The sequence below is a fragment of the Ranitomeya variabilis genome, chromosome 2 (genome assembly GCF_051348905.1).
Source record: "Ranitomeya variabilis isolate aRanVar5 chromosome 2, aRanVar5.hap1, whole genome shotgun sequence".
Lineage (NCBI taxonomy): Eukaryota > Metazoa > Chordata > Amphibia > Anura > Dendrobatidae > Ranitomeya > Ranitomeya variabilis.
The window spans coordinates 578,084,671-578,110,599 of record NC_135233.1 but is presented as its reverse complement, the minus strand read 5'-3'; the positions used below and the strand labels follow the sequence as shown (position 1 = coordinate 578,110,599).

Sequence of the window (25,929 nt, the reverse complement as noted above, 5' to 3'; positions counted from 1 at the left end):
ACATCCATCTTCCCATCAATTTTAACCATCTTCCCTGTCCCTGCTAAAGAAAAGCAGGCCCAAGCCATGATGCTGCCACCACCATGTTTGACAGTGGGGATGATGTGTTCAGGGTGATGAGCTGTGTTGCCTTTACGCCAAACATATTGTTTGGCATTGTTGCCAAAAAGTTCAATTTTGGTTTCATCTGACCAGAGCACCTTCTTCCACATGTTTGGTGTGTCTCCCAGGTGGCTTGTTGCAAACTTTAAATAACACTTTTTATGGATTTCTTTGAGAAATGGCTTTCTTCTTGCCACTCTTCCATAAAGGCCAGATTTGTGCAGTGTACGACTGATTGTTGTTCTATGGACAGACTGTCCCACCTCAGCTGTAGATCTCTGCAGTTCATCCAGAGTGATCATGGGCCTCTTGGCTGCATCTCTGATCAGTCTTTTCCTTTGAGATGAAAGTTTAGAAATACGGACGGGTGTTGGTAGATTTGCAGTGGTATGATACTCCTTCCATTTCATTATGTTCGCTTGCACAGTGCTCCTTGGGATGTTTAAAGTTTTGGAAATCATTTTGTATCCAAATCTGGCTTAAAACGTCTCCACAACAGTATCACGGACCTGCCTGATGTGTTCCTTGGTCTTCATGATGCTCTCTGTGCTTCAAACAGAACCCTGAGACTATCACAGAGCAGGTGCATTTATACGGATACTTGATTACACATAGGTGGATTATATTTATCATCATTAGGCATTTAGGACAACACTGGATCATTCAGAGATCCACAATGAACTTCTGGAGTGAGTTTGCTGCACTGAAAGTTAAGGGGCTGAATAATATTGCACGCCCCACTTTTCAGTTTTTGAATTTCCACAAAAATTTAAAATAACCAATAAATTTCGTTCAACTTCACAATTGTGCTCCACTTGTTGTTGATTTTTCACCAACAATTTACATTTGGTATCTTTATGTTTGAAGCAGCATGATATGTGGGAAAAGGTTGAAAAGCTCCAGGGGGCCGAATACTTTTGCAAGGCACTGTATATTACATTATACTTTTATGCTATTAAGTGTTTTTTAACCCTTTGTTTTCAGGGATGACTTCATGTGAGGGCTCACATTTATCACACAGCATTTATTTCTTGTCTAGTTTGGTACATGCTCTAGGGTGTGGGGACTTCTGCAGTAGAATTGCCGCTGCTGCCCATTTATCACATTTCATGGTATTCTCGTACACGACACAGAGTACAAATCTTCAGTTCTCTTGATAACTGGCACTCATCCCCCCCCATTATTATTTCTCCTGATAATCTACACTCATCCCCACAGTATTATTTCTCCTGATAATCTGCACTAGTCCCCCCATTATCATTTCTCCTGATAATCTGCACTCGTCCCCCCATTATTAGTTCTCATGATAATCTGTACTCGTCCCCCCATTATCAGTGCTCCTGATAATCTGTACTCGTCCCCCCCATTATCAGTTCTCCTGATAATCTGTATTCGTCTCCCCATTATCAGTTCTCCTGATAATCTGCACTCGTCCCCCCATTATCATTTCTCCTGATAATCTGCACTCATCCCCATTATCATTTCTCCTGATAATCTGCACTCGTCCCCCCATTATCAGTTCTCATGATAATCTGCACTCATCCCCCATTATCATTTCTCCTGATAATCTGCACTCATCCCCATTATCATTTCTCCTGATAATCTGCACTCGTCCCCCCATTATCAGTTCTCATGATAATCTGCACTCGTCCCCCCATTATCAGTTCTCCTGATAATCGCCACTCGTCGCCCCATTCTCCTTCTTATGCCGTAATCCAAGGAAGCTGCAAATTTTCATCAACATCAGATCAACAATTTCCTCCTCTTCTGATGCCTGTAAGAAAAGATGCATTTCTTTACAAAAGCAAAGGATGATCCTACAGAGAAAAGTAAGAGATCGACGTCCGCCATGTGAATTACAGATGGCCGGATTTCGCATTGATGGGGGGACGAGATCCAGAGATGGAACACTCAGCAATGTCCTGATCAGAGTTATGTGACGGCTGTAAACTTGTAGGGAGTCTGTTAGCACAAAATGACTGTTCTATGGGGTAGGAGGCACGGCGTCTGTCCCTGGCATACTTTGTCATGCACCCCCCCATTCTTTCAGTCCAGGTATAAGCCCGAATTCAGATGTCCGTGTATCACGGTCCAAGTATGCATTGAATGTCCGCGAGTCTACTGACCCAAAGATGACAGCCTCCTAGGCCTATGATGCTGTGAAGTTCAGGTTGGGGGACCCGCAGCCGGTCCATGAACCATGGTTCGTCCTTGGACGGTGTTTTCGGAGGTCTGAATCCGGCCTTACACAGTATTACAATTCCCCAAGTGTTCGCACGTCACTTATGATGTCACGTGTATGTATGTATGTATGTATGGTGGTCCCCCAGTGTAATCCCAGTCTACAATAACTTACCAGGTGGTTCTTTTGTTCTTCACTGAACGCCACCAGTATCACCGAAATGAAGAGATTCAGAACCACAAAAGTCATAAAAATAATACACGATCCAACCAGGAAAGAGCCCAAAATGGGATTATAATCCAGTACCTAAGAATGGATAGACATCAAATAATCAGCAGGAGCTGCTTCTGCGTGGAAGCGCAGACTGAGGTCGGAACACCTGACATTGGCGGTCTGAGTCCCATCTGTCCAGATCTGGAGACTCGTGGGTGGCCGGTCTAGATGCTACAGTCCGTGCTCAGACCGTAAAATGTCGGACATTACCGGCCTCCTCTAATAATCCTGGATCAGTTACATTATCAATATATTTTTGTCGTTCAGCGTACTACTTTCATGCCCACCGGCCGGACCCTTATCATACCTCCTCATAGTTGAAGATTCCCAGCTGAAGGCTGACCATGGTCTTGGCTGAGTCAAACACGGTCTTGTAAGAATTCAGCTTCCATCCAAATATCAAATTACACTGCGAGAGGAAAAAATATTAAGATTTCTCATCATTTTCCACATATACAGAGCTTTGAGAACAGTTACTTCACTGTATCACTGTAGTAATAGCAGTGATGGATGGAGGGCGGACCCTCTACTGCAATGCAAAAGGGGAACTCTGCATGGAAGAAATAGCTGTAACGAATGGGTCACATCCTCCTGTGAGATCTGGGATTAGGAAATCATTACATACTGTGAATCACAGGTCTTTCATTAACCTGTGTGTTTTGTTTCCCATATTAAATGGATTTTGTTTCCTTTGGTGCTGATGAGGTTAACGACCCTTTCTATGCTGGTTAGGACCATGCAGCTCCATCCCACAGCTGCTCCTGACCTGCTCATTTCCTGTCCCCATAAAATCTAGCCAGACCTTCTCTTCCTTGCCAGTGAAAGTTTACTTCCTGGGGTGATGGAGTTGTAGATCGTTGTTGCTGCTGGAGATTGTTGCGCGCTGTCTTTGGGTGTATGCTTTCCTCATTGTCTTATTCCCATTTGGTTTGTACCTTCCTATCCTTCCCTATATACCACTATACCGTTGGTGAATGTTTTTTATGTAAGTTGCTTTCTGTTATCCCTGTCTGTCTTACGTGTTTATTCACTAGCATTTCTGTCCCAGGCCTCCTGGGGGAGGGGGAGGGGACAGCTTAGGGTATAACAGGAGAACACTAAGGCTGGTGGCCCAAACCTCCTCACCTTTACAGGTACCCTTGGGAGCAGGAATAGTAAGGGCCCCATTTCTAGGGATAGTATAGCGCCCATTTCCTAATCTTGTACAGTCATAGCGTGCTAATAGTCTTATAAATGTACAAAAAACAAATGTTTCCTTACTCACCCTCCCTGGGTCCAGTGCAGAGTCTCTTTTAAAGTTAAAAAAAGGCCCACCCCTTTAAATAGAAGGCATGAAGACATAGCTAAATGAAAAGGTGACGGAAATACTCACAGCAATGGAGTAGGCCAGAAACATTACAGCAATGACGGTAATAAATCCCGAGATGTCCCCCCAGGCTCTGCGCAGGGTCGCCGTGATCATGTTCAGTTTTGGGTTCAGTCTCAGAAGATGCCACAGTTTAATGGTTGACAGCAGTACTAGGAAGGCAATGAGGTAGCCCAAGGCGGCGTCGGCGGCTGCGGTTTCATTAAAGCTTACAAACCTAGAAGAAAAGTACACGAACGGAAAACAATTGCAATATTTTATTACATGTCCACTAGGATAATAATAGGTGCAATAAAAGAAAGTTATTTGTCAAGAGGGAAAAGTTTACTTTGTATCCTAAATAACTAAAAAGGGAAAAAAACATGTTTTTTGTATGGGATTATTTTTGGGTACATATTACATTTTGAACATTTTTTATTTATTATTATTTTTGGGGTAGTTGTTATATTTATTTGTTGTTTTTCTTTTCATTTTAGAAAAAGTTACCTTAGGGGACTTAAACCTGTGATCTCCTGATGCATTGTATTGTGAAACAGACCATCTCCTTTGGCAGCGACTAACTCCTCTCTCCTTCTTCAGGACACATGAAGGCTCAGCCGAGCTGAGGATAATTGTGTATATGGTGACGATGAGGGATAGCGGACACCAAATAGGCACAAATCCACAATCCACCGTTCTGGTTTTTTTTTTTTTTTTTTTATTGCCTTATTTGCTGGTTAAAATTGGATTAAACAAGTCGCTTCTTTCTTGCTACAGAGCAGGTTCAAAGTACATTCTCCGAGCCGCTAATGCCAGAAAATAATCCGCGCTGACTAATCTGCTGGGAAACACCACGCACCGGCCGACACTTTCTCTACAAAGCATTTCCAGTATTGCGCAGGATGGATCATAGGGAAGACATGTCTGACTTACTCATCCTTGTGGTCCTGGTAGTAGTTGATTTCTCGGTTTCCAAGGATGGTTCTTTTCACGAAGACGGATAAGGCGCTCCAACTGATTAGAATTATCGCCAACTCCAGCAGGTTCCACTTACTCTGAAAATATCCCCACCTCAGCGTCTTCAGAAGTTTCCCCTATAAACAGTGTACAACATAATGATACCCCAAATGTACCGGTACCTATCAAAAATTCTCATTCTCTCCTCTTTGTGATTTTCTTCCAGTCATTTAGCTGAATCTGATGAAAGGCTATCTATATATTCATATTTTATGGCATTATTAAAAATTCTAGTCATTTTTATTAAGCTGCTATGCAAGCCTACATGTCGCTATGGTAACAGACTACAAAGAAATCCTGTGTTGTCAGATCCCACAGTCATATTTCGTTTCATCCGTCCTTTACTTCTTGCTAACCTACAAGACTGAGCAACTAAGAAAAATGCAAGGAAACTACGGGAAACTAGGGTAAGCCCAGACGTCAATACCTGTACCACCATGTAGTAGACGACAAAGAGAAAATATAGAACTTCAGCCGCCACGACAAAGATATGGAGGCCATCGGTATACGGATACAAGCGGATGCTCTGCAGATTAGCCCGAGTCAGGAAGGCGCCTGAAAGACAAGAAGGAGGAGGAGGTGATGCTCCGATTCACTTTCCATAATCGCTAATCAATAGCTCACAAATGTATTATCGAAGTCCCCACCTAATGCATTTGTCTCAAACATCAGCCGGACGAGGCAGAAGAGGTTGACGTTGGCGTTGTAGATGGTGAACTCCACAAAGACTGCCCGGGTGTAAGTGTCTAGCCAGACATTGTCAAAGAGGTACTGCAGAGTCCTGCAAGAGGTAAGGACTGAAATATTAATATCCAGTGTAGTCTATATATGAAGTGTTAATATGTGGCAGTGGTGCAGTCTATATATGAAGGGTTAATATGCGGCAGTGGTGCAGTCTATATATGAAAGGTTAATGTGCGGCAGTGGTGCAGTCTATATATGAAAGGCTAATATGTGGCAGTGGTGCAGTCTATATATGAAAGGCTAATATGTGGCAGTGGTGCAGTCTATATATGAAAGGTTAATATGTGGCAGTGGTGCAGTATATATCTGAAGGGTTAATATGTGGCAGTGGTGCAGTATATATCTGAAGGGTTAATATGTGGCAGTGGTGCAGTATATATCTGAAGGGTTAATATGTGGCAGTGGTGCAGTCTGTATATTATGAATTACTATGTGGCAGTGGTGCAGTCTATATATGGTGGATTACTATGTGGCAGTGGTGCAGTCTATATATGGTGGATTACTATGTGGCAGTGGTGCAGCCTATATATGATAGATTACTATGTGGCAGTGGTGCAGTCTGTATATGGTGGATTACTATGTGGCAGTGGTGCAGTCTGTATATTATGGATTACTATGTGGCAGTGGTGCAGTCTATATATGGTGGATTACTATGTGGCAGTGGTGCAGTCGGTATATGGTGGATTACTATGTGGCAGTGGTGCAGTCTGTATATGATGGATTACTATGTGGCAGTGGTGCAGTCTGTATATGGTGGATTACTATGTGGCAGTGGTGCAGTCTGTATATGATGGATTACTATGTGGCAGTGGTGCAGTCTGTATATGATAGATTACTATGTGGCAGTGGTGCAGTCTATATATGGTGGATTACTATGTGGCAGTGGTGCAGTCTATATATGGTGGATTACTATGTGGCAGTGGTGCAGTCTGTATATGGTGGATTACTATGTGGCAGTGGTGCATCCTGTATATAGTGGATTACTATGTGGCAGTGGTGCAGTCTGTATATGGTGGATTACTATGTGGCAGTGGTGCAGTCTGTATATGGTGGATTACTATGTGGCAGTGGTGCAGTCTGTATATTATGGATTACTATGTGGCAGTGGTGCAGTCTATATATGGTGGATTACTATGTGGCAGTGGTGCAGTCTGTATATGATGGATTACTATGTGGCAGTGGTGCAGTCTATATATGGTGGATTACTATGTGGCAGTGGTGCAGTCTGTATATGGTGGATTACTATGTGGCAGTGGTGCATCCTGTATATAGTGGACTACTATGTGGCAGTGGTGCAGTCTGTATATGGTGGATTACTATGTGGCAGTGGTGCAGTCTGTATATGATAGATTACTATGTGGCAGTGGTGCAGTCTATATATGATTGATTACTATGTGGCAGTGGTGCAGTCTGTATATGGTGGATTACTATGTGGCAGTGGTGCAGTCTGTATATTATGGATTACTATGTGGCAGTGGTGCAGTCTGTATATGGTGGATTACTATGTGACAGTGGTGCAGTCTGTATATGGCGGATTACTATGTGGCAGTGGTGCAATCTGTATATAGTGGATTACTATGTGGCAGTGGTGCAGTCTATATATGATTGATTACTATGTGGCAGTGGTGCAGTCTGTATATGGTGGATTACTATGTGGCAGTGGTGCAGTCTATATATGAAAGGCTAATATGTGGCAGTGGTGCAGTCTGTATATGGTGGATTACTATGTGGCAGTGGTGCAGTCTATATATGATTGATTACTATGTGGCAGTGGTGCAGTCTGTATATGATGGATTACTATGTGGCAGTGGTGCAGTCTGTATATGATGGATTACTATGTGGCAGTGGTGCATCCTGTATATAGTGGATTACTATGTGGCAGTGGTGCAGTCTGTATATGGTGGATTACTATGTGGCAGTGGTGCAGTCTGTATATGGTGGATTACTATGTGGCAGTGGTGCAGTCTATATATGATGGATTACTATGTGGCAGTGGTGCAATCTGTATATAGTGGATTACTATGTGGCAGTGGTGCAGTCTATATATGATTGATTACTATGTGGCAGTGGTGCAGTCTGTATATGGTGGATTACTATGTGGCAGTGGTGCAGTCTATATATTATGGATTACTATGTGGCAGTGGTGCAGTCTGTATATGGTGGATTACTATGTGGCAGTGGTGCAGTCTATATATGATTGATTACTATGTGGCAGTGGTGCAGTCTGTATATGATGGATTACTATGTGGCAGTGGTGCAGTCTGTATATGATGGATTACTATGTGGCAGTGGTGCATCCTGTATATAGTGGATTACTATGTGGCAGTGGTGCAGTCTATATATGATGGATTACTATGTGGCAGTGGCGCAGTCTATATATGGTGGATTACTATGTGGCAGTGGTGCAATCTATATATGGTGGATTACTATGTGGCAGTGGTGCAGTCTGTATATGGTGGATTGCTATGTGGCAGTGGTGCAGCCTGTATATGGTGGATTACTATGTGGCAGTGGTGCAGTCTGTATATTGTGGATTACTATGTGGCAGTGGTGCAGTCTGTATATTGTGGATTACTATGTGGCAGTGGTGCAGTCTGTATATGGTGGATTACTATGTGGCAGTGGTGCATCCTGTATATAGTGGACTACTATGTGGCAGTGGTGCAGTCTGTATATGGTGGATTACTATGTGGCAGTGGTGCAGTCTGTATATGATGGATTACTATGTGGCAGTGGTGCAGTCTGTATATGGTGGATTACTATGTGGCAGTGGTGCAGTCTATATATGATGGATTACTATGTGGCAGTGGCGCAGTCTATATATGGTGGATTACTATGTGGCAGTGGTGCAATCTATATATGGTGGATTACTATGTGGCAGTGGTGCAGTCTGTATATGGTGGATTGCTATGTGGCAGTGGTGCAGCCTGTATATGGTGGATTACTATGTGGCAGTGGTGCAGTCTGTATATTGTGGATTACTATGTGGCAGTGGTGCATCCTGTATATAGTGGATTACTATGTGGCAGTGGTGCAGTCTATATATGGTGGATTACTATGTGGCAGTGGTGCAGTCTGTATATGATGGATTACTATGTGGCAGTGGTGCAGTCTGTATATTGTGGATTACTATGTGGCAGTGGTGCATCCTGTATATAGTGGATTACTATGTGGCAGTGGTGCAGTCTGTATATGGTGGATTACTATGTGGCAGTGGTGCAGTCTATATATGGTGGATTACTATGTGGCAGTGGTGCAGTCTGTATATGATGGATTACTATGTGGCAGTGGTGCAGTCTGTATATAGTGGATTACTATGTGGCAGTGGTGCAGTCTGTATATGGTGGATTACTATGTGGCAGTGGTGCAGTCTGCATATGGTGGATTACTATGTGGCAGTGGTGCAGCCTATATATGATAGATTACTATGTGGCAGTGGTGCAGTCTGTATATGATGGATTACTATGTGGCAGTGGTGCAGTCTCTATATGGTGGATTTCTATGTGGCAGTGGTGCAGTCTGTATATGATAGATTACTATGTGGCAGTGGTGCAGTCTGTATATGGTGGATTACTATGTGGCAGTGGTGCAGTCTGTATATTATGGATTACTATGTGGCAGTGGTGCAGTTTGTATATGGTGGATTACTATGTGGCAGTGGTGCAGTCTTTATATGGTGGATTACTATGTGGCAGTGGTGCAGTCTGTATATAGTGGATTACTATGTGGCAGTGGTGCAGTCTCTATATGGTGGATTTCTATGTGGCAGTAGTGCAGTCTGTATATGATAGATTACTATGTGGCAGTGGTGCAGTCTGTATATGATGGATTACTATGTGGCAGTGGTGCAGTCTGTATATGGTGGATTACTATGTGGCAGTGGTGCAGTCTGTATATGGTGGATTACTATGTGGCAGTGGTGCAGTCTGTATATGGTGGATTACTATGTGGCAGTGGTGCAGTCTGTATATGGTGGATTACTATGTGGCAGTGGTGCAGTCTGTATATGGTGGATTACTATGTGGCAGTGGTGCAGTCTGTATATGGTGGATTACTATGTGGCAGTGGTGCAGTCTGTATATAGTGGATTACTATGTGGCAGTGGTGCAGTCTCTATATGGTGGATTACTATGTGGCAGTGGTGCAGTCTGTATATGGTGGATTACTATGTGGCAGTGGTGCAGCCTATATAGGATAGATTACTATGTGGCAGTGGTGCAGTCTGTATATGGTGGATTACTACGTGGCAGTGGTGCAGTTTTTATATGGTGGATTACTATGTGGCAGTGGTGCAGTCTATATATGATGGATTACTATGTGGCAGTGGCGCAGTCTATATATGGTGGATTACTATGTGGCAGTGGTGCAGTCTGTATATGGTGGATTACTATGTGGCAGTGGTGCAGTCTATATATGGTGGATTACTATGTGGCAGTGGTGCAGTCTGTATATGGTGGATTACTATGTGGCAGTGGTGCAGTCTGTATATGATGGATTACTATGTGGCAGTGGTGCAGTCTGTATATGGTGGATTACTACGTGGCAGTGGTGCAGTCTATATATGGTGGATTACTATGTGGCAGTGGTGCAGTCTATATATGGTGGATTACTACGTGGCAGTGGTGCAGTTTGTATATGGTGGATTACTATGTGGCAGTGGTGCAGTCTATATATGATGGATTACTATGTGGCAGTGGCGCAGTCTATATATGGTGGATTACTATGTGGCAGTGGTGCAGTCTGTATATGGTGGATTACTATGTGGCAGTGGTGCAGTCTGTATATGGTGGATTACTATGTGGCAGTGGTGCAGTCTGTATATGGTGGATTACTATGTGGCAGTGGTGCAGTCTGTATATGGTGGATTACTATGTGGCAGTGGTGCAGTCTGTATATGATGGATTACTATGTGGCAGTGGTGCAGTCTATATATGATGGATTACTATGTGGCAGTGGTGCAGTCTATATATGATGGATTACTATGTGGCAGTGGTGCAGTCTGTATATGGTGGATTACTATGTGGCAGTGGTGCAGTCTGTATATGGTGGATTACTATGTGGCAGTGGTGCAGTCTGTATATGGTGGATTACTATGTGGCAGTGGTGCAGTCTGTATATGGTGGATTACTATGTGGCAGTGGTGCAGTCTGTATATAGTGGATTACTATGTGGCAGTGGTGCAGTCTGTATATGGTGGATTACTATGTGGCAGTGGTGCAGTCTGTATATGTTGGATTACTATGTGGCAGTGGTGCAGTTCTGTGCCAGATGATGGATGAGTTTTGGATGAACTCACTGAGCCGCAGCAGCTCGATCTCCCCCAAGATCCACCACGTAGCCTCCCCCGCGGTATGTGGCCACTCGGCCCCATGTTGGGTGGCTTCTCAGTTTGGCCTGGCTCCTGTAGATCCACGCAGAGTTGGAGTCGGACACATTGGTGAAAGTGGAGCCATTCCACCGCTCTCCGTACTGCTCCATGGCTTCTGCTTCCAGAGTGTAAGGAGCCCGGCAGTCCCCGACGATGCTCTGTAGAGCAGAAGCTACGGGGCAGGAATCCTTCTGGACTCGAACTTGTCGGATTCTTGCGCTGCCAACAAGTTTTGAATTACCGTCTGTTATGAAGCCTGTTTTATAGTGGAAAAAAATATTCAATTAGTTCATGTTTTCAAGTTCTCACACAGGGTCTTACAACCGGACCTCCATTTATAAGCTCACATGTTTGTGCATCGACACTCCATTCATATCTATGGGAAGGTGATAATTACTCCATCAAAGACATTTTTAAATGCCCTTTAAAGCATATTAAAGGGGTTGTCTGGCCTTAGGCTACAAGTTTGAAGTCATTCTATGTGACTTCAAACTGGTGAATCCACTGCTCTCAGTGAGGATTCTCTTGGCAGTCATGTAAATATGCAATTTACATACTTCCGTCCACATTCAGACTAGACGTGTCCTATATACTTTCATTGAGTGAAGTTGGGTACATTTAGTCGGCATGTGACCATATATACATAAATCACACTCCCAGTATCGGAGAATCCTCACGTTGCACACTGTGCATGCTTTCAGGATTCTCAAGTCTGCAGTCACATAAACTAACTGGAGACTTGTACCCTTAGGGTATGTGTCCACGTTCAGGAAACGCTGCGGTTTTGATGCAGCGTTGAGCAGCATGCATAAAAAACGCAGCGTCCAGATGTTACAGCATAGTGGAGGGGATTTCATGAAATCCTGTCTCCACTATGCAGTAAAAGACGCATGCGGCACACCCGAGAAAACTCACATGCGGCGCGTCTTTTAAGAACGCAGCATGTCCTTACATAGCAGAAAAAACTCAAGGACAACGCAAGTGACCTGCCAGTGACCTCAGGTGCAGATTTGGTCAGGATTTTACCTGCATAAAATCCTGACCAAATCCTGAAGCAATCCTGAACGTGGACACATACCCATAGGCTATGTCTCCACGTTCCGTATGGCCGACGGTATTGCCGCAGCGGCGAAGCCGCTCGGCGCTAAGCCCCGCCCCCTTTCTGGGACGCGATGGTGCCGGATGTGTACAGTACACATCCGGGATCATCGCACCCCTCGCCATAGGGCCCTGTGATATGCCTTGCGGGGACGCTGCGTCCCCGCAAGGTGTACGGACATGCTGAGATCTGAAAAGACGCGCAGCATGTCCGGAGTCGCAGGGCCGCCGCGTGCGGGTTTCCACGCATAGTGGAGACGGGATTTCATAAAATCCCCTCCACTATGCTGGAACATCTGGACGCTGCTTGTTTGACGCTGCAGCGTCAAACAAGCAGCGTTTACTTACCGTGGAAACATACCCTAAGAGCGGACAACCCCTTTAACTTAAAATGCAGGTCAAATCCAATCAAGACCCTCCCAAGTGACCACCTTTTAGAGAACAACCTAAAACTCCAGGAAATGTCCAGCATTGTTATAAAAACTTGCTAATGAAAATGGTTTCAAGTGACCAAACCCTCCCAATAATGAATCCTACCGACCTGGAGACGTGCCGTATAAATTGTTGATCAAGGTGGTGTTGGCCCAGGTAAAGAAATCTCGGTAACTACAAACTTTCCCCAGTCCATCAGTGAAGCTGCTCTCAATGTGCTTATTCAGGTGGTAAGAGTTTGGGTCTCTCTGCCCATACGCAACAAGAAGAAGCATCCAGAGAAATCCCAGGTACGCTGCGAGACAGAAGTCACAGGAGGAATTCCGATACCTTTCTAATAAATCAGATTCATTTTGTCTCATCATAGAGCTACATTCACACATCTGTTTTTATTTTTATATCTGATTTTTTTTTCTCATTCATTTTTTCAAAACTAGCGTTGAGTTCAAAGGAAGGGATAAGTAGATCCTTCATATATAGGGAGGTGTGAATGGTTCCGCTAAAACTCTATGGGTCGGTGTGTTATCTGGTTTACGGATGAGAAAAACAGATGCGCAAATGTTTTTGAAACCAAACACTTTCCCATTTTCAATTTTTGCATGTTTTCAGGAAATTTTACACACGAGCCTAAAGGTCTCCATACACATTAGATGTTTGGTTGACAGCCATCTCTCCTATACACAGCAGTGCTTGTTCGGCAGACATGCCCAATTGACATCTTCCCTGACAATCAGTCGGCCTGCACCCCCCATAAATGTCAGCACATCCCCTCGATATTGGCGGCTTCAGATGACATTAGTCTGATGTGTAAGGAGACCTTAAGGCCAGGTTCACACTTATCTTATTCTCTACACTAAGAGAAGCATTGTGGTTTTCGTATAATTCTACAAAGTTTTTTGTCTGAGCCTAAAACAGGAGCCATTCAGTGTAGTGGGTCAAACAGAGTCCATGTGGTCTCCAATCAATCAATATCTGTCTTTTTAGGTGGACGGTGGTCTACTACGCCTTTCTCTGTCCACCTAAAAATACATGGACTCCGATGGAACAGAGACCAAATTCTAGCAATATTCTACCAACGTCTTATGTGACACTTAGTGCCATCCTGGAGTGTGGCGGACGCTTACCTAGTATTTCCCGTATTAGAGCAAACACCTTTTGCTCCTTTATATACATATTCTTCATTCTTGAGACGTCGGTAGGAGGAGGAGGCTGGTATACCTTACTGTCTCTGTGGGATTCCAGGAAAAAGTTTGGATCTCCTGCGGGAATATTAATTACCTAGATTAAGAATTTACAGGTAAAATTTCTTCCTTTCATTGACGTCTAAAGTAAAAAGTGAAAGTTATATCTTGTAAAAGCTCTACATTATTTGTAAGGATCGGAACATGTGGTCATTTCCTTGTTTTACTAGATCGATGGGGGTCCGATCACTGGGACTCCACCAACTGGCAGAACACGGAATCTTAAATGGACATGTCCGACCGCTGCTCCATTCGTTCCCGGAAAAAGACGAGCACGGCGCTCTCCGCCTCCACAGGGAATGAATGTAGCGGTCATTGGGCATGCACACTGCCACTCCATTGTAGAAAAAGGATTAAAAGTTCCCCGTCCTCCCAACCGGTGAGAGTCCCCCACCGATCCATAAGGTATCACCTTATCCGGTGGATAGGTGATAATTTGTTTTCTCCGGAGAGCCCCTAACAGTGTGTGATATATGACTTTCATATTGTATGGCAGAGTACGTCATCATGCCGCCATACAAAAGGGTCCGCCATCTCCTGCGCCAGCACCTTATAATACCGCCTAGTAAATCCACTATAATATACCCCCAGAAACCAGCAAATGTTTAACACCGCTTTTCACAGGCGGTAGCGTTTATGGCGACTTGTCACTAAACTGTGTACTTTCTTAGCAATAGTTTAACCAGAGTATTGTATATAAAATGTAAACTTTGCCCCCGAGGAATCTGCAGAGTCTCCTAACATTTCACTTAAAGGGGTATTCACAGAATTTAAACTCATCCCCTATCTTATGACTGCTGGGGGTCCTAGTGATCCCCAGAACGGCTGGAAATAGCCGAGCAATAGACACCGAAGCACCTACGCTCCTTTCAAGCCGGAGCTCCACAAAGCCCATTTTTAAGGACCCCTTTCCTTCAATAGGACTATACTATTGGGGTTCTCTTGGTACCTGGTGTTGACAGATCTCCGTTAATGGTGGCTTCTTCTTCATCTTCTGGTTCCACTTTCTTTAAAACTAGCGCAAAAAATGCTGCAAACCCAAGTACCTGTAACATATTGGGTAGACATAATATGACCATGTTCATGGAGGCACCAACTACCTCCTTCTAGTACGTAGCTTCTAAGCAAAAACTTCTCACCACACCTTTAAAGGTTGCGTGATGAAGAGACTCTCGAAAAATGAGATGGCCATTGAAATGAGCCACTTGATGGAACTGTCCTTGCCGTAATGTAAGCCGTACAGCATCGTGAAGAATCCAGAAACACCACTAGTTCCCAGTACGAGGAACCATCCAATGAAGACAAACCACCAGGGTAAACCTTTGGTGACATTCTTCTTCTTCTCCTCGGAGAGACTCCCAATGGAGGAACATCTACAAAACATGAAAACAGATGAAGTGGTCAACGAGTGGAACATTGGTGAGGGTGATCAATGAGTGGAACAGGCTGCCACGAGAGGTGGTGAGTTCTCCTTCAATGGAAGCCTTCAACCAGAGGCTGGGGGTTGGACACAATGACCCTGGAGGTCCCTTCCAACTCTAACATTCTAGGATTCTCTGGTCAGCCTCTGTATTTGCACTGTCTATTGCTGGCTGCAGAATGAGTAAACTGATAATCCGTCAGTGAGTTTGGTCTCATAAGGTATTTTGTAACCCTGTAATCTGTAATAATAATAAATAATAATAATAAATAATCTGTCTTTTTCTGAATATCTCAGCTGATTTTTGACTATAGACCACATTAAAGTTGAATGTTCAGGGAAACAAATAGCCCATAAAAGCCAAATGATGCAACATTTTTTAATGACGCCCAAATGCAAAATATGGTTTTTAGTTAAAAACCATGCATTTAACAAAAAAAGGTTGCAATGATGGATGAGCCCCTCAAGACTCTAATAAATGTGAGAAGTGAGCAAATGCTTCTTTGTTGGCTTATCTAAGCTTTTGTGCCTTTTTTTTTCACTGGCAAAAATGACGCTAAGTGAACTGACCCTTCCTCTAAATCATTGACGGATTAAATCAGTCCTTAAAGGGTTTGTGCCAGGTTGTGTAGTTAGCCCATAACAATAGGCTAGGGGATAAGTGTCCAATTGCTGGGGGTCCGGTTGCAGGGAATCCTACTGATCCCCAGAGCGGGGCTTGAGTACAGTGCTTGGGGATTGGTGAAGGTCCCAGCAATTGGGAATTGGGAACAAATCCTTTAAAATCTCCATCAACTTCCTATAACATTGATTGACTCTCTTTAAGGGCAATTTATCTTAACCCTCAGATTCAGTATGTTGCACAGCCCCCAATTTGCCAAGCTGGTCCCGAATTGGGTGAATCTAGATCTCACATTTCGCTCACAGACCCTGAAGCATAGAATTGGTTTTCCAAGACTTCCTTCATGTGCTGGACTTGGGAAACCGCCTGGATGTAACTTTGTGGATTGGGAAACTCAGCAGGTCCCAGTAGCTCCAGCTTCTTCTCTATGTGCTCCAACTGCAGGTACAGGTACCGGTGGTGATCTCCTCTAGGCTGACGCTTCCCGAGTCCTTTTTCTGGCGTGGGGCTTCTCATTTCATCTAGAAGATATAAAATATGGGTTGGAAAACCCAAGTTTGCATCAGACGCAGTAAAAAAAATTAAAAAAAAGGCCACATATTGCTCATCACTATTCACCGCAATGGCTCTGCAGATGAGACAATTTACCATCTAGAACATCATATAAATGTTATTCAAAAGTACTCAATCACATTAAAAATACAATTTAAACATTAATTAAAAAAACAATGAAAGCAAGGGGAGGTCGATGGGAGACACAAAATAGTAAAAATAAGAAAGCAATACAAAGGGTAGCCACAAGGTGGCAAAATACTACCAAGGAGTGATGATAAATGTATAAGCACATAATTAAATTAATTATAATGCAATTCTACGACTTAGATTCAGTATATAGAGATTTGGTGCTCAAAATAAGATGAAGATGCACTATAATCAGACATACCCCAAAAATAATAATAGAATGTATCACCACGTCAGCATCCACCTGAGACCCCAACACGCGCATCGACCATCAACTTACCATCTAGGTCTACAGAGCCCAAGCTGAGGGTCAGCGATCGCTCCTCCTTCTTACTATCAGCATAGAAGTCTTGCCCAATTCTGTCCTGCTTCAGAATGATGTCTTCTACTAGAGATAAGAGGTTATTGATATCCGCTGACTTCCCAGCATCTATACTGGGTAATGGGGTCTTCTGGGCTTTAAAGAGGGTGTTCGCAATTCTTCTAATGTCCTGTGAGGCGTAGAGATTATGGCAGTAGTATTTGCTATGTGACGGACCTTTTTGAGATATTACTTTCGTACATTGATTTTTGGTTTGAAAACTTACTAGTCAGAAGGAAAGATTTGAAAAAAACCCATTTGTATAGTATCTTGGATGGGCCGAAATGATCAGTACGATACAACGTTACTGCATCTAGGCCATTTTTTGGGAAAGGGGTGCACAACTCTCCACAGAAGTGAGGTACAAAACTATACACTGTAACACACTTAGATGTACCTCCACAAGAGCTATTCTACAACTTTAGGACTAGGTGTTCTCTTTTGCATTCTGTGGAGGACACTCTGATATTTCCAAGATTATACAATACTCTCCTACTACTGGTGTCACCATGAAGTCAGCCTTGCCCGTCAAATAAAACACTCTTCTTCTGCCACGTCGCTGGTACCCCTGATTAGGTGATCCTACATTATATTCTTGACTTTTAAGAGGACCTGTCACCAGGTCAAAATTGGCCAGTTCTTAGTCTTAATTTATGTTCATTGCTCCCCTGAGTGTGTCACTGTTTTTGTTTTTTTTTTTGTCTTTTAATTCTACCATTCAGTTCCAGAGATATGGGCTTAATGCTATCATTTATAGTGCTCACAGGATCCTCAGGGGCATGTCTTTAGGCTGCTCGGCATTGCCATGCCCCCTTGGTATCTGACCATAAAAATGCTGATATCTCTGGAACTGTATGGAGGATTATCAAAAAACAAAAACTGAAATACTCAGGGAAGCAGTGGGAATAAAATCAAATAAAAAACTGGCCACTTTTGACCTGGTGACAGGTCCCCTTTACTGTGAGAAAACCTCACACTATATAGGTAATTTAGGCATGCAAGACTGCAGACGCACCGATAGTCCATGAGCCAAGAACCAAATTTGACGATATCGGTACCAAGCGGAGTGACTAATTCTCTTTGGTATTTTTAGGTAGATGCATGTCTGTAGTTTATTTTTTGATATGATAGCCCTTACATATACGTAGCTTATTAACCCCTTCAGCCCTAGGCCTATTTGTACCCAAGTGCCTAAGCCAATCTGACCTGTGCCACTTCATGGGCTAATAACTTTGGAACGCTTTCACCTATCCAAGCCATTCTGAGATTGTTTTCTCGTGACATATTGTACTTCACGTCAGTGCTAAATGGGAGTCAATATATTTTACCTTTCTATATAAAAAAATGCTAAATATTCGGAAATTTTGGAAAAATCGGCAATTTTTTAACTTTGAAATTCTCTGCTTTTTACAAAAATACTGATACCCCCCATAATAGTTATTAATTTACACTCCCCACATGTTTACTTCATATTGGCATCATTTTGAAAATGAAACCTTATTGTTTTACGACGTAATAGGGCTTATAGTTTTATGCGCAATTTTTCACATTTACAGCAAAACCCACTTTTCAAAGGACCAAGTCACTTCTGAAGTCACTTTAAGGGGCTTACATAACAGAAACCACCCATAAATTACCCCATTTTGCAAACTACACCCCTCAAGCTGTTCAAAACTCATTTTTAAAAACTGTTAACCCTTTAGGTGTTCCACAGGAATTTTAGCATGAGCCAAGAACCAAATATGACGATATCGGTACCACCCGGAGTGACTAGATGTAGTATTTGTAACAAAATTTAATCCAAGTTATGTAAATACACACTGAACATGTCATGTGCATATATATATATATATATATATATATATATATATATATATATATATATATATATATATATATATATATGTTACTCCATAATATCTTCAACATCGGACTCTGAATCTGACTGTTGTTCTACTGGCTCGTCTTCAGTACCCTTGTTCTGGCATGTCTGTAATCTGCACATGTCTGTGCACTTCAGGCCATTGCTGAGGCAAGTACACTGAGGAAGTTCACATGACCGCACACACTTGCAGGACAGTAGCTGTATAATAGCTTCTGGTGCTGGTGCCCCTTGCATCCACTTGACAACAAGCTTTCCGTCGTTATCTATCATCCAACCGCAGTCTGTTGGGTTTGCAACCCATGGCTGGCTCTGCAGACTTCTCCTCCAGATCGCAGCCTGGTAGTTTGCACGCAGTGCATGCATGAAAAGGCAGTCCTGGCAAGGAGGGAGTTGACTTGACTCTACCACTCCACGTCTGGCACAGAACAGCTGATAACGGAGCCTGTTTACCTCAGTTGTTTGGGTAGTTGGCAGGTACATGTGGCAGGTGATTTCCTGTAACTTCTCAAAAAGTTCGGTAGACACTTCCCATGAACGACCAACTTCCTGAAAGGCATCCTGGTATGTCTTGTTCATCTTCAACTGCTTGAGTGTCGTCATCTTCCCACGGCCAGCGAATGCACTGACGGTGTCACAGCCTGTAAATGCATGCATACCAATCAATGAATCACATACGCTGCCTCCCAATGTTCGGCTCAGAGTGGTGATATCCAGGAATCTTGTCCGGTTCTGTGTACCGCATTTCTGGAACAGGTGGGATGGGATTTTGTGGCACATGCCCAGACACAGGACCATGACATCAGTATCCTCCGAAGTGATGATGACCGACTTGTAACCAGATTCTGCTGCATGAAGAGCATGGAGAAGGAGGCGTGTGTCTGCTTCTTCTTGATTTGACTTAAGGTCAGCAGCCTCTTCCCACTGTTCTTTGGTGATCTTAAAGCAGAGCTGCTCACATGTGACATACAGCTCCTTCTCCTCAAGCTTCTCCCTGTGGTGTTTCGCCTTCCATTCTTCTACCAGAAACTTTATGAGACTTGCCTTGTTGGAGGAACTACTTAGAAGCTTTTTCCACTGCTGGATGTTGTGCCCATGTTGAATGTTCTTGAAATGGATCCCTGTGCCTTCATATCTGTTGACTCTTTCTGTATCTTTGATGGATGTCTCCTTGTAGACGTCAAAGACAATATCAATGCGCTTGCTCTTAGCACCCTCATGGATAGCGCGACTCATTGCTGTGCCTGCTAGCTGGCCAAATGTTGCATTGTTTCCCTTCAGTTTCTGAACCAGGCTCATCCCATCAATGATGGTTGCAGAGGGCTCGGGGATCACTTCTGCAGGACGAGCATTCCTCTCCAACTCCCTTGCGAGGGCAGCCTTGTTGGTCTTGCGGATAGACCCATCACCATTGGCAAGTGCCCATGGCAATGGACCCAGGGGATGAGTCAAGACATCACTCATTTGTAGCTTTCTGTTCTCAGCTACAAGTATCATCTGGCCAAATAGGTTTCTGTCAGCCTTCAAAATTACCTCCTTGCCAAGACCTTGTCTGCGTGTCTTCATTTGGATGTTAGAGAACGTTTTAAGTTTGTTCTTCGTCATCTTGTCATGAAACAATGTAGTTGGCTTATCGGTACCCAAACGCTCATCCTTGAATGTTTGATATGCATCCTCTCCTATACTGTATGCCCCTTGAAGGTCTTTGGCTACATCTGGTGGTGCTACAGTCGCTGTTGACAAACTGATAAGTTCACCATTATGCTCTTTGTTGAAGGGGTTCACCCAACCTGTCTCCAGCAGTTGAACGAAAGATTGGACATCGGCTTCATCTCTTCTAATCCTAGACACCTGTAGGTCTGAATGGCTGAAGTCAGTATATTGTTGGCCTACCAGGGCCCTCAGCTGCCTCAAGTACATACTGCGGTACTCTGATGTCAGGTAGAACCTGGAAACAGCTCCAACTTTGAGGCTGAAGCCTTTTGTGCCCCCTGGTGTCTGGGTGTCTTTGTTGATTGTCTCTTCAATGGTCTGGTCCACAGGAATTCGTCCAAAAGGATTCTTGCTACCGATCTGGACCGAAAAGCCACCTTGCATGAAGTATTCATGGACCTCTGGGTGTTCTATGGGCAGCCGAGACATTGTGGCATAGTAATAGGTTAGGTATCGGGCATAGTTGACCTTGTCATAGGCAAAACACCATGGTATCATCTGTCGGATTGCTCCTAGGTGAAGCATCCAGTTGCCTTCTCTTGAAGCTCGAACCAGGGCCAGCATGGTCTCGACCATGTCCAAGTATGACATCCAGAATGCTGAGAGTTGTTCATTTCTGAGGGTCTCAAGATAAACTTGAAAGAGCTTCAGGGTAAGTGTGCAAGATTCATTATCCAAGAGCTTTTCGAAGGATCCCTGCGACACACTGATGCGAAAGTTTGTGATGTTCTTCAGTGTTTCATCCAGATGGTGAAGGTCCCTTGCATGGTTTTCTTCTAGCCATGGAAGGAAGTTTTTCCATGCAAGCCTCATAAGTGCTTCATAGACCAGCTTGTGTAGTCTCACTGCTCTGTTGTACCTCCGGCCGTCCATCACTCCAGACACTGATCCTTCAGCGATTACACCGGATTCAACACACAGATCTCTAAGGCCTGCATCCTGAAATCTGTTCCCTATGATAGAGAGGAGATTACAGATTGTGTGGAAGACACCCATTCTAATTATAATGTTCTTGAACTTCTCCTGTTTCCAGATAACCTCGGCAGCTTTGGCATAGAGTGCTTGATCAAACACACACACAATTCTGTTAAGCTTCAGGGTCTGCATGATGGCATGTGTTTGCTCCAAGACTTCATTCACAGTGGACATGGCTGTTGCAGGAGCATTGATAGTGGGCAGGTAGCTTACAGTGTCCTGGGCCACTACAATGTCGCTGCGGATTTTTATGTTGAACCCAGTCCAACTGCTGGTGGTCTGATCCTCATGGTCTGACATTCTAGCCAGAAGCCAGATATGGTTTTTGGTTTTTGAATCCTGGACCTCCTTGGTAGTGTTAACATTCGAAGTCTCAATCCTGGGTGGCTCTCCCCGCTGCCCAACATTGTATATCGGTAGCATTAATTCTGTCAGAGTTATGCTTCTTTTCTTCGACTTGGTTACATCTGGCAGGACTTTCTTTGTCACAGAGCATGCAACATTGGACTGAACAGCAATGCCATTGACTCTATGAGATGTACCTGCTCCACTTAGTGTCTCCTCAAGTCTGTCAATGTTATCCCAGGCCAGGGTTGTGAACACACCTGGGTAGATACTTGCTGGCATTGGGATGTCATCCTTTGAACATTCCAACTTCTGGATACAAAGGGCTGTATCGATCTCCTCAGCCATTGAATATGACACACAGTGGCCAAGACGATTCAGAGTTCGAATCAGTTCTGTATTGCCGGTCAAAGACTTAACTGCAAAGGATAGCAGTACGTGCTTTGGTGGCTTTGTCTTTCCATTGGTAACAGCAAAAACCAAGTCACTGCCGAAGGATGTGGCAAGACGTTGAGCTCTTTCACAGGTAGTTTGGCACTCACAATCTCCTGTAAGCAGGGTTTGCAGGAATTGAGTGACTAATGCAGGAACGACATTCTGATCTGTATTGGGAGGCCATGGCTGACTCACATCTTGCTTCTTGATCTCATTCCTTAGCTGCATTGCTGCTTTGGTTACGATATCTCCAGAGTTAGCAGCTCTTGCTTCTTGCAGATCTTTTGTCATGCTGTGTACTTGCCGGACAAGGTCGTCCATTGATAGGCTACATGGATAGACTAGAAGCTTACCTTTCTCATCTGAGAGAAAGCGGAGTGATTCCCCAATCTCTGTTTCAAGTTTTCGTCGAACATGTTTCTTTGTCGATGGTTTCAGTTGGATGATACCACGGGATATCATTAATCTCTCAAGCCTAGATGTGAGGTTTATCATAGGCAGTACTTCTGGGTTTGGGAACAATTTAGTCCTTATATACAAGAAGAGTTCTTCAAGGGCCTCTTTCTCTGCCTCTTCGTAGCGTACTTCCTCGCTTTCGACCTGATTTTCAGCTGCACTAGACCTACAGGCCACTTGGGAATCATCTTTTGTGAATAGTTTGTAGCACGACTTGTGGTAGTGCCCCTCTGCAGCAACAAGGTCTCTGCTAAGTAAACCAAGTATTCTCTGTGTGCCTTTCCTTATCGCTGCTCTGCGGATCGTCTCATCTGCTCGTAGCTCAACACACTGGACAATTGGCTCCCTTGTTTGTTTTCCTTTTAGGTACTTGCTTGACTTCTCACAGAAGATACATACTTTGGCATACACCCTGCTATCACTGGGGGCACCCCTCGGTAGCTTCCTCATGGAGATTTTGCTTGCTGTTTCGACATTGACACCCTTGCCAAGGATAGAATCCAGTGACTTCTTCATTGTAAAGATACTACGACATTTACGGTGATATTGTATGTGTGGTATTTCTCCTTCTTCAAGGCCCTTAGCTGCTACCAGGACTGATTCATGCTGCCTGATCTCTGCAGCCCTAAGCAATGTTTTCCAGGAGTCCAAATCCTTAAGGGACGCCAGATCATCGCTGTCATCATTAGAGCAGTGTATGATACAGTCGATCCGTGATTTCTTCCTTGCTGGTACTTCCATCATGCCGTTAGATAGTCAGTAAACACCTGCAAACACAAAGAAAAACATTAAAATTTTATTTACCGTATTTCCTGGCGTATAAGACGACTTTTTAGCCATGAAAAACATGGCTCCAAGAGGGCGGTTGTCTTATACGCCGAATACAGCCGCCGGGGGGAAAGGCCGCCGCGCAGGGAAGGAGGAGGCAGGGGCCCACCTTCATGAGGCGCTCGTTCTTAGAGCTGGGAGCGCTGGTGCTAGGTGACTGTTCCCCCTCTCTCCACAAGTTCCTTACCAGCAGCAGCACACAGTACAGGACTACAGGACCTGTGGTGATGTCACGGCCATGTGATCAGTCACAAGCCTGGGAGGTGTCAGCCTCTACAGAGGGAGATAGGAGCTCTGCAGAGAAGACCGGAGAGTCCTGTTCAGCACAGAACGTGTATGTGTCAGTGTGTGTGCGTGTGTTGGGGCACCTCAGGGTGTCTTCAAATGTGACATAGCCCCCTAGATTTCTTCCAGTAAAATTTGCACTCCAAAAGTCATTTGGCGCTCCTTCCCTTCCGAGGCCTGCCGTTCCCCAATACTGCAGTGTACGACAACATATCGGGTGTTGTTGTGTTCGGGAGAGATTGGTGAACAAATAGTGGGGTGCATTTTTTGCTGGTACACCTCTTAAAAATAAAAAAATGAGCCTAAAATGACACCTTCATGTAAAAAATGCACTTTTTCCATTTTCTCAACCAAGTGTTTCCAACTACTGTGAAACACTGGTTGGGTCAAAGTGGTCACTATACCCCCTAAAAGATTCCTTGGGGGTGTAGTTTCCAAAATAGGGTCACTTTTTGGGGTTTCCACTGTGGGGGTACCTCAGGCAGCCTTCAAATGTGACATGGCCCCCTAGATTTCTTCCAGTGAATCCGCCACCCAAAAACCACATAGCGCTCCTTCCGTGTTGAGCTGTGCTGTGTGCCCATACTTTAGTTTACGAGTACATGTGGGGTGTTTCTATAAACTGCAGAATTAGGGTAACCAAGTTTGGGTTTGCCGTTAACCCTTGCTAGGTTGCAGGTAAAATTGGATTACAATGTAATATCTGGAAAAAAAATGAAATTTTGAAATTTCGCCTTCATTCTGCTAAAATTCCTGTGGAACACCTAAAGGGTTAACAGTTTTTAAAAATGAGTTTTGAACAGCTTGAGGGGTGTAGTTTGCAAAATGGGGTAATTTATGGGTGGTTTCTGTTATGTAAGCCCCTTAAAGTGACTTCAGAAGTGACTTGGTCCTTTGAAAAGTGGGTTTTGCTGTAAATGTGAAAAATTGCGCATAAAACTATAAGCCCTATTACGTCGTAAAACAATAAGGTTTCATTTTCAAAATGATGCCAATATGAAGTAAACATGTGGGGAGTGTAAATTAATAACTATTATGGGGGGTATCAGTATTTTTGTAAAAAGCAGAGAATTTCAAAGTTAAAAAATTGCCGATTTTTCCAAAATTTCCGAATATTTAGCATTTTTTTATATAGAAAGGTAAAATATATTGACTCCCATTTAGCACTGACGTGAAGTACAATATGTCACGAGAAAACAATCTCAGAATGGCTTGGATAGGTGAAAGCGTTCCAAAGTTATTAGCCCATGAAGTGGCACAGGTCAGATTGGCTTAGGCACTTGGGTACAAATAGGCCTAGGGCTGAAGGGGTTAATAAGCTACGTATATGTAAGGGCTATCATATCAAAAAATAAACTACAGACATGCATCTACCTAAAAATACCAAAGAAAATTAGTCACTCCGGGTGGTACCGATATCTGGCCCGGCTCATGGACTACGACGTACCTGGGACCTCTCCCTACATACAATCTGCAGAAGCCTGATCTGTTCAATCCATGAGACAATAATAAAAGAGAAAATCACCAGAAAATACTTTATATATCAAAAACCAAAACAGATGAATGGTTTACTACAAAGCTGTAATGTAATGGCGGACAAAATAGGAATGACCGTACCTTCAAAACAGCGGCTGGGGTAAGAGCGGAGCTGGAAATGGTTGGTGAAGAAGGTTTCTTTTTGGTATGAGGTGGACAATCTTTCTGTGTTTTTTCAGAAGACTCATTTGTTGGTTTAGGACGGACATTTCTGAAGATCTGAACAATCAGGAGGTTGATGGGGAACATCAATAAGGAGCTCTCAAATCCAATCATCACCTCCTGCCAGGTGAATTCAATCTTACCTGAGAGTACAGATAACGATATGCTGTGTGTTTAGAAATAGTGACACGTGACTTCTTCTTCCAAGTAAATATGCAGTTTTTTCCATTACTTACTTTAATGTACAATTTATGCTTAACAAATTTTAAGGACTTTTAATTTATTTTTTTTGCATGGAAAATATAAAACTTGACAAATCACTTCTCCATTCCAGTACATTTGCTGCCTTCAGCTGCCCTGATATCA

The 25,929-nt window shown here is 43.6% G+C and overlaps 1 protein-coding gene across 2 annotated transcripts in view; it reads right to left on the bottom strand.

Moving 5' to 3' along the window:
• Positions 1–994: 994 nt before the first annotated feature.
• LOC143807118 (polycystin-1-like protein 2) overlaps positions 995–25,929 on the bottom strand; it is a 70,152-nt gene continuing 45,217 nt past the window's right edge. The window contains exons 26-40 of one of the 2 annotated variants that reach the window (XM_077288339.1): positions 25,483–25,706; positions 16,866–17,076; positions 16,152–16,365; positions 14,947–15,175; positions 14,752–14,848; positions 13,686–13,820; positions 12,671–12,856; positions 10,960–11,287; positions 5,567–5,700; positions 5,347–5,474; positions 4,836–4,996; positions 3,930–4,140; positions 2,865–2,966; positions 2,459–2,590; positions 995–1,876 (exon numbers count right to left, since the gene is read on the bottom strand). In XM_077288339.1, the coding sequence (XP_077144454.1) occupies positions 1,763–1,876; positions 2,459–2,590; positions 2,865–2,966; positions 3,930–4,140; positions 4,836–4,996; positions 5,347–5,474; positions 5,567–5,700; positions 10,960–11,287; positions 12,671–12,856; positions 13,686–13,820; positions 14,752–14,848; positions 14,947–15,175; positions 16,152–16,365; positions 16,866–17,076; positions 25,483–25,706 (2,606 nt within the window). In that variant the 3' untranslated portion in view covers positions 995–1,762. Of the gene's footprint in view, positions 1,877–2,458; positions 2,591–2,864; positions 2,967–3,929; positions 4,141–4,835; positions 4,997–5,346; positions 5,475–5,566; positions 5,701–10,959; positions 11,288–12,670; positions 12,857–13,685; positions 13,821–14,751; positions 14,849–14,946; positions 15,176–16,136; positions 16,366–16,865; positions 17,077–25,482; positions 25,707–25,929 lie in introns of both variants that reach the window. The other variant, XM_077288338.1, reaches the window with a different exon arrangement.